General features: G+C 53.2%; 1 protein-coding gene across 1 annotated transcript in view; it reads left to right on the top strand.

Moving 5' to 3' along the window:
- Nucleotides 1-1,400: 1,400 nt before the first annotated feature.
- Nucleotides 1,401-8,421, top strand: part of LOC121845050 (rho GTPase-activating protein SYDE1-like) — a gene marked incomplete at its 5' end in the record, with an annotated part of 32,945 nt that continues 25,924 nt past the window's right edge. Inside the window, 4 exon segments of the mRNA XM_042315755.1 lie at nt 1,401-1,911; nt 5,273-5,891; nt 7,488-7,985; nt 8,020-8,164. Of these exon segments, the coding sequence (XP_042171689.1) occupies nt 1,401-1,911; nt 5,273-5,891; nt 7,488-7,985; nt 8,020-8,164 (1,773 nt within the window).

Raw genomic sequence — 8,421 nt, 5'->3', positions numbered from 1 at the left:
TAGTCTACAGTAGGTGTGATAGTACTAGTGAGGGTTGGGAGGGTAGTCTACTGTAGGTGTGATAGTACTAGTGAGGGTTGGGAGGGTAGTCTACAGTCAGATCCCTCCCAACCCTCACTAGTACTAACACACCTGTAGGTGTGACACAGCAGCGTAGTGAGGGTTGGGAGCCACAGCGTAGCAGCATAGCCACACAGTAGCATAGCCACACAGCAGCATAGCCACAGTACAGTGAGGGTTGGGAGGGCCACACAGCAGCAGCCACACAGCAGCAGCCACATAGCAGCATAGCCACACACACAGCAGCATAGCCACAGCAGCAGCATAGCCACACAGTTGGGAGCATAGTAGTCTACACAGCAGCATAGCCACACACAGCAGCGTAGCCACACAGCACACAGCAGCATAGCCACACAGCAGCGTAGCCACACAGCAGCATAGCCTACAGCAGCGTAGCCACACAGCAGCATAGCCACATAGTGAGCCACACAGCAGGGTAGCCACACAGCAGCATAGCCACACAGCAGCATAGCCACATAGCAGCATAGCCCACACAGCACACAGCAGCATAGCCACACAGCAGCGTAGCCACACAGCAGCATAGCCACACAGCAGCATAGCCACACAGCAGCGTAGCCACACAGCAGCATAGCCACATAGCAGCATAGCCCACACAGCACACAGCAGCATAGCCACACAGCAGCGTAGCCACAGCAGCATAGCCACACAGCAGCATAGCCACACAGCAGCGTAGCCACACAGCAGCATAGCCACACAGCAGCATAGCCACACAGCAGCATAGCCACACAGCAGCACGGTCACTATCTTGCTCCTGCACATGCAGCATAGCCTGGATCCTTCAGCACACAGCAGCATTATTATAACATTTAAAAAATGCTCAGCAATCTATACACAATACCCCATAATGAGCCATGAGGTGGAAGGAATGGTCCGTGGAGCTCCGAGACAGGATTTTGTCGAGACACAGATCTGGGGAAGGGTACCAAAACATTTCTGCAGCATTGAAGGTCCCCAAGAACACAGTGGCCTCCATCATTTTTATTAAATGAAGAAGTTTGGAACCACCAAGACCCTGGAGCTGACCGCCCAGCCAAACTGACCAATCCGGGAAGAGAAGGTCAGTGACCAAGAACCCGATTGTCACTCTGACAGAGCTCTAGAGTTCCACTGTGGAGATGGGAGAACCTTCCAGAAGGACAACCATCTCTGCAGCACTCCACCAATCAGGCCTTTATGGTAGAGTGGCCAGACAGAAGCCACTCCTCAGGAAAAGTGAGCATTCAGGGGAAAAGGGCCATTGTCAGGGAGGTGACCAAGAACCCGATAGTCACTCTGACAGAGCTCTAGAGTTCCTCTGTGGAGATGGGAGAACCTTCCAGAAGGACAACCATCTCTGCAGCCGCTCCACCAGCCTTTATCTGCAGAGAAGAACGGAGAGAAGAAACGTCTTACCGAAGGAGGCTCGCGCGGCTGTCCTACCGAAGGAGGCTCGAGACTGTCCTACCGAAGGAGGCTCGCGGCTGTCCTACCAAAGGAGGCTCGAGACTGCCCTACCGAAGGAAGCTCCAGACTGTCCTACCGAAGGAGGCTCGGCTGTCCTAGGAGGCTCGAGACTGTCCTACCGAAGGAGGCTCGAGACTGTCCTACCGAAGGAGGCTCGCGGCTGTCCTACCGAAGGAGGCTCGAGACTGCCCTACCGAAGGAGGCTCGAGACTGTCCTACCGAAGGAGGCTCGCGGCTGTCCTACCGAAGGAGGCTCGAGACTGCCCTACCGAAGGAGGCTCGAGACTGTCCTACCGAAGGAGGCTCGAGACTGTCCTACCGAAGGAGGCTCGCGGCTGTCCTACCGAAGGAGGCTCGCGGCTGTCCTACCGAAGGAGGCTCGCGGCTGTAATCGCTGCTAAAGGTGCTTCAACAAAGTACTGAGTAAAGGGTCTGAATACTTATGGAAATGTGTGTGTAGATTGATGAGGGCAAAATATATATATATATTTTTTTTTTTAAGAATAAGGCTGTAACCCTGACAAAATGTGGAGAAAGGTCTGGATAGTTTCCGAAGGCACTGTATATAACGGATTAGACTATAGACAGACACAGTGGGGTTATTCATGATTCCTGCCATGTTATTGGACGTCACCAGGCTCACACACACAAACTAGAGAGGGAGGACACCGGAAAAAGAGGAGAGAGAGAGAGGGAGCAGAGGAGGGGAGGGGAGGAGGGAGAGGGAGGACACAGGAAAAAGAGGAGAGAGAGAGGGAGCAGAGGAGGGGAGGGGAGGAGGGAGAGGGAGGACACCGGAAAAAGAGAGAGAGAGAGGAGCAGAGGAGGGGAGGGGAGGAGAGAAAGGAGAGGGAAGACAGCCACAGGAAAAAGAGGAGGAGAGAGAGAGAGAGCAGAGGAGGGGGGGAGGAAGGAGAGGGAAGACAGCCACAGGAAAAAGAGGAGAGAGAGAGAGAGCAGAGGAGGGGGGAGAGGAAGGAGAGGGAAGAGAAAGGAACAGGGAGAGAGGAATCCAGGATGTCAGGAAAGATGGATCTGAGGTTTGGAGAGAGAGAGAGAGATGGGACAGAGAGAGGGGAGGAGGGAGAGGTATGGAGAGAGAGAGAGAGAGAGATGGATCTGAGGTATGGAGGAGAGAGAGAGATGGGACAGGTATGGAGAGAGAGAGAGAGATGGGACTGAGGTATGGAGAGAGAGAGAGAGAGATGGATCTGAGGTATGGAGAGAGAGGGAGAGAGATGGATCTGAGGTATGGAGAGAGAGGGAGAGAGATGGATCTGAGGTATGGAGAGAGAGAGAGAGAGCAGGGACTGAGGTATGGAGAGAGAGAGAGAGAGATGGATCTGAGGTTTGGAGAGAGAGAGAGAGATGGGACTGAGGTATGGAGAGAGAGAGAGAGATGGGACTGAGGTGGAGAGAGAGAGAGAGATGGATCTGAGGTATGGAGAGAGAGAGAGAGATGGGACTGAGGTATGGAGAGAGAGAGAGAGATGGGACTGAGGTATGGAGAGAGAGAGAGAGATGGATCTGAGGTATGGAGAGAGAGGGAGAGAGATGGATCTGAGGTATGGAGAGAGAGGGAGAGAGATGGATCTGAGGTATGGAGAGAGAGAGAGAGATGGACTGAGGTATGGAGAGAGAGAGAGAGAGATGGATCTGAGGTTTGGAGAGAGAGAGAGAGATGGGACTGAGGTATGGAGAGAGAGAGAGAGATGGGACTGAGGTATGGAGAGAGAGAGAGGGATCTGAGGTATGGAGAGAGAGAGAGAGATGGATCTGAGGTATGGAGAGAGAGAGATGGGACTGAGGTATGGAGAGAGAGAGAGAGAGATGGGACTGAGGTATGGAGAGAGAGAGAGAGATGGATCTGAGGTATGGAGAGAGAGGATGGATCTGAGGTATGGAGAGAGGGAGAGAGATGGATCTGAGGTATGGAGAGAGAGAGAGATGGGACTGAGGTATGGAGAGAGAGAGAGAGGACTGAGGTATGGAGAGAGAGAGAGAGAGATGGATCTGAGGTATGGAGAGAGAGGGAGAGAGGTGGATCTGAGGTATGGAGAGAGAGAGAGAGAGAGAGAGAGAGAGAGATGGGACTGAGGTATGGAGAGAGAGAAATGGGACTGAGGTATGGAGAGAGAGAGATGGGACTGAGGTATGGAGAGAGAGAGAGCAAAGGAGAGAGAGAGAGAGATGGGACTGAGTTATGGAGAGAGAGAGACTTAACAAACCACTAAATAGCTAACCCCTTACCCCTCTCCTTCGCTCTCAAGCTGTTTATGCTCTTTCGTTTTCCAACTTTTCTCTTTTTCCTCATGACTCATTGTAGACAGAAACACATTTGAAAAAAAATGTTGTTCTTGGGACCAAGTCAGTCACACAAATCAACAGTGGTAAAGGAAATGCTTACTGTCCTTCTGTGACAGCAAAGTCTCTCGTTGCCCATCGTTTCATTAGGAACGTCTCTCGTTGCCCATCGTTTCATTAGGAACGTCTCTCGTTGCCCATCGTTTCATTAGGAACGTCTCTGGTTGCCCATCGTTTCATTAGGAACGTCTCTCGTTGCCCATCGTTTCATTAGGAACGTCTCTGGTTGCCCATCGTTTCATTAGGAACGTCTCTCGTTGCCCATCGTTTCATTAGGAACGTCTCTGGTTGCCCATCGTTTCATTAGGAACGTCTCTCGTTGCCCATCGTTTCATTAGGAACGTCTCTGGTTGCCCATCGTTTCATTAGGAACGTCTCTCGTTGCCTATCGTTTCATTAGGAACGTCTCTCGTTGCCCATCGTTTCATTAGGAACGTCTCTGGTTGCCCATCGTTTCATTAGGAACGTCTCTCGTTGCCCATCGTTTCATTAGGAACGTCTCTCGTTGCCCATCGTTTCATTAGGAACGTCTCTCGTTGCCCATCGTTTCATTAGGAACGTCTCTGGTTGCCCATCGTTTCATTAGGAACGTCTCTCGTTGCCCATCGTTTCATTAGGAACGTCTCTCGTTGCCCATCGTTTCATTAGGAACGCCTCTCTGGTTGCCCATCGTTTCATTAGGAACGTCTCTGGTTGCCCATCGTTTCATTAGGAACGTCTCTCGTTGCCCATCGTTTCATTAGGAACGTCTCTCGTTGCCCATCGTTTCATTAGGAACGTCTCTGGTTGCCCATCGTTTCATTAGGAACGCTCTGGTTGCCCATCGTTTCATTAGGAACGTCTCTCGTTGCCTATCGTTTCATTAGGAACGCTCTCGTTGCCCATCGTTTCATTAGGAACGTCTCTCGTTGCCCATCGTTTCATTAGGAACGTCTCTCGTTGCCCATCGTGTCATTAGGAACGCTCTCGTTGCCCATCGTTTCATTAGGAACGTCTCTCGTTGCCCATCGTGTCATTAGGAACGGTCTTTATTGGACTGGATAATGACCCTAATACAGTCTTTATTGGACTGGATAATGACCATAATACAGTCTTTATTGGACTGGATAATGACCATAATACAGTCTTTATTGGACTGGATAATGACCATAATACAGTCTTTATTGGACTGGATAATGACCATAATACAGTCTTTATTGGACTGGATAATGACCATAATACAGTCTTTATTGGACTGGATAATGACCATAATACAGTCTTTATTGGACTGGATAATGACCATAATACAGTCTTTATTGGACTGGATAATGACCATAATACAGTCTTTATTGGACTGGATAATGACCATAATACAGACCATAATAGTTGCGTTGTTTCCCTCCAGACATCCAGCGGAAGAGTGATGTCATCCAAAGCGCTTCATCCTCATCGTTGTCAACGGTAACGACAGAGGAGGCTGAACCCCCGACCCTTCCACCGGAGGACAGCACCACCACCCCACGCACCCAGATAACAGTGGCCAAGAAACAGCAGTGGGCCAAACTGGCCTCCACACCAGGCACAGAGGGCTCTCACAGCCTGCTCTACGGGGCTTGTGACTCGGATAGCAGCTCAGGAAAGGCCCAGGTCTCAACCGCCAAACAGGCCTGGAGCCAGAAGACGTTAGTGGAGGCCGGGCTGGACAGGAGGAGGTGTGATGATTTAGACTGGGAGCATCAGGGACAATGTAGCACCTCCTTCTGTGAGCCTCCTCCCCCTGTCCACACCGCAGTCCCAGAGTTCACCAACCCTATAGGAGGTTACGCTGAGATCTGTGTCTCCTCCTGTATGGTGAAGTCCTCGGGGTCAGGGGCCTATCTCCAGACCCTGGACAGGAGCAGCCGAGCCTGGGTACTGTCCACAGGAAAGAGCCAGGCTGCCGACGAGTCCTACTCGCGTCTAGGCCTCCCCCCCAACTGCTTCGCTGAGCTGAGGCAACGCACAGAAGGGGACAACAACATTTGGTACAACCCTATTCCAGAGGAGGAGGACGTGTTGCGTGGCATCGGAGGTTTAGGACGTTTAAGAGGAGGAGGTGGAGGAGGAGGAGGAGGTGGAGGAGGAGGAGGTGGAGGAGGTGGAGGAGAAGGAGGAGGTGGAGGAGGAGGAGGAGGAGGAGGAGGGGAGGGGGTGTTAGGTTAGATAGTGAGAACCCCTGGAGGAGGAGGGAGACAGAGGGGCTGTCAGAGACGTCGAGGATCCCCAGATGAGGAGCCAGCGACGGGCAGGGATGGTGGTGAGCCCTGGCACCGGTGGAGGTGGAGGGGCCTCCCGTTTAGAGCGTCATGCCACCCAGAACCAGTGCCCTTCAGGTGGCTCCAGCCCAGACAGCGCCCATCAAACCAAAGCCATCACATTAGACAGCTCAGCCTGCAGTAGGAGAGACAGAGACGGAGACAGCCCAGGTAAGTACATACTGTAGAACAAGCTACTGTAGCTACATGAAGGTAGTGTAGTCACCTACAGATAACTACTGTAGCCACATGAAGGTAGTGTAGTCACCTACAGATAACTACTGTAGCCACATGAAGCTAGTGTAGTCACCTACAGATAACTACTGTAGCCACATGAAGCTAGTGTAGTCACCTACAGATAACTACTGTTGCTATATGACATCTCTCTCCTCTCTCCTCTCTCTATCCCTCTCCTCTCTCCATTCCCCTCCTCTCTCCATCCCTCTCCTCTCTCCATTCCCCTCCTCTCTCTATTCCCCTCTTCTCTCCATCCCTCTCCTCTCTCCATTCTCCTCCTCTCTCCATCCCTCTCCTCTCTCCATTCCCCTCCTCTCTCCATCATCTCTCCTCTCTCCATCCCTCTCCTCCCTCTCCATTTCCTCTCCTCTCTCTCTCCATTCTCCTCCTCTCTCCATCCCTCTCCTCTCTCCATTCCCCTCCTCTCTCCATCCCTCTCCTCTCTCCATTCCCCTCCTCTCTCCATCCCTCTCCTCTCTCCATTCCCCTCCTCTCTCCATCCTCTCCTCTCTCCATTCCCCTCCTCTCTCTCCATCCCTCTCCTCTCTCCATCTCCCTCTCTCTCCATCCTCCTCTCTCCTCTCTCCTCTCTCCATTCCCCTCCTCTCCATCCCCTCCTCTCTCCATCCCTCTCCCATCTCTCCATTCCCCTCCTCTCTCATCCTCTCTCCTCTCTCCATTCCCCTCCATCCCTCTCCATTCCCCTCCTCCTCTCTCCTCCATCCCTCCTCTCTCCATCTCTCTCCTCTCTCCCCTCTCTCATCCCTCTCTCTCCATCCCTCTCCTCTCTCCATTCCCCTCCTCTCTCCATCCCTCCCTCTCCATCTCCTCCTCTCTCCATCCCTCTCTCTCCATCCCTCTCCTCTCTCCATTCCCCTCCTCTCTCATCCTCTCTCCATCCCCTCCTCTCATCCTCTCTCCTCTCTCCATCTCTCCTCTCTCCATCTCTATCCTCTCCTCGCTCCATCATCTCTCCTCTCTCCATCATCTCCATTCCCCTCCTCTCTCCATCATCTCTCCTCTCTCCATCCATCTCAGATGTAATTCAACAGATCCAGAGTGAGGAACTGCAGTCTTTCGGGGTTGCAGGTGGAGAAGGGGTGTTTCCAGCTCCGGAGGAGGTGTGTCAGTCCCCTCAGACAGCCCCGGTGCCCAGAAGAAAGGGGGCGTGGCCAGCAGCATGATGGACAGGATCAAATCCCCAGGAATGGTCCGGAAATCCCTTTCCATGAAGATGAAGAAGCTCCCCGAACTCCGCCGTAAACTCAGCCTGCGCTCCTCTCGCTCCCATCGCCACGGGAAGGAGGGGACGGGCCGAGGAGGAGGGGACGGGGGTGGAGAGGGGACATCACCCCCAGACGTCCGTAAGGAGCAGTCCAACGAGGTGATCAGCAGGTACCACCTGGACACTTCGGCCCCGGCGAGACCACAACGACGCTCCTCCAGGGGACGCTCCTCTGCCGCCAGTAAGGGGGGCTACCTGAGCGACGGAGATTCACCTGAGCTGCTGCCCAAACAGGGTGGACCAGGGGACCCTCCTCGGCCCACAACCCCCTCTTCCACCACCCCGCTCCACCCACCACTCCAGCCAGGAGGGAGTGACCATGACCTCTGACCTGAGCTCGTTCAGAGTCTACAACTTGTCGGACCAGCCACGGTGCGCCCAGCGCGTCTCCGGCCTGCTCACGGTGCATCTCGTTGGGGTGGAGAAACTGCTGAGGGCCCCTAAACAGGACGCCAGTAAGGAGGTGTTCTGTGCCATCCAGGTGATTTTTAATAAAGTCTGTCTGTCTGCCTGCCTGTCTGTCTCTTTCTCTGTCTGTCTGTCTGTCTGTCTGTCTGTCTGCCTGCCTGCCTGTCTCTTTCTGTGTCTGTCTGTCTGTCTGTCTGTCTGTCTGTCTGTCTGTCTGTCTGTCTGCCTGTCTGTCTGTCTCTGTCTGTCTGTTTGCCTGCCTGTCTGCTCTGCCTGCCTGTCTGTCTGTCTGTCTGTCTGTCTGTCTGTCTGTCTGTCTGTCTGTCTCTG

This window comes from Oncorhynchus tshawytscha, unplaced genomic scaffold, assembly GCF_018296145.1.
Source record: "Oncorhynchus tshawytscha isolate Ot180627B unplaced genomic scaffold, Otsh_v2.0 Un_contig_4107_pilon_pilon, whole genome shotgun sequence".
Taxonomy (NCBI): domain Eukaryota; kingdom Metazoa; phylum Chordata; class Actinopteri; order Salmoniformes; family Salmonidae; genus Oncorhynchus; species Oncorhynchus tshawytscha.
The sequence above is the reverse complement of the archived record's forward strand: the minus strand, read 5'-3'. Positions and strand labels throughout refer to the sequence as shown.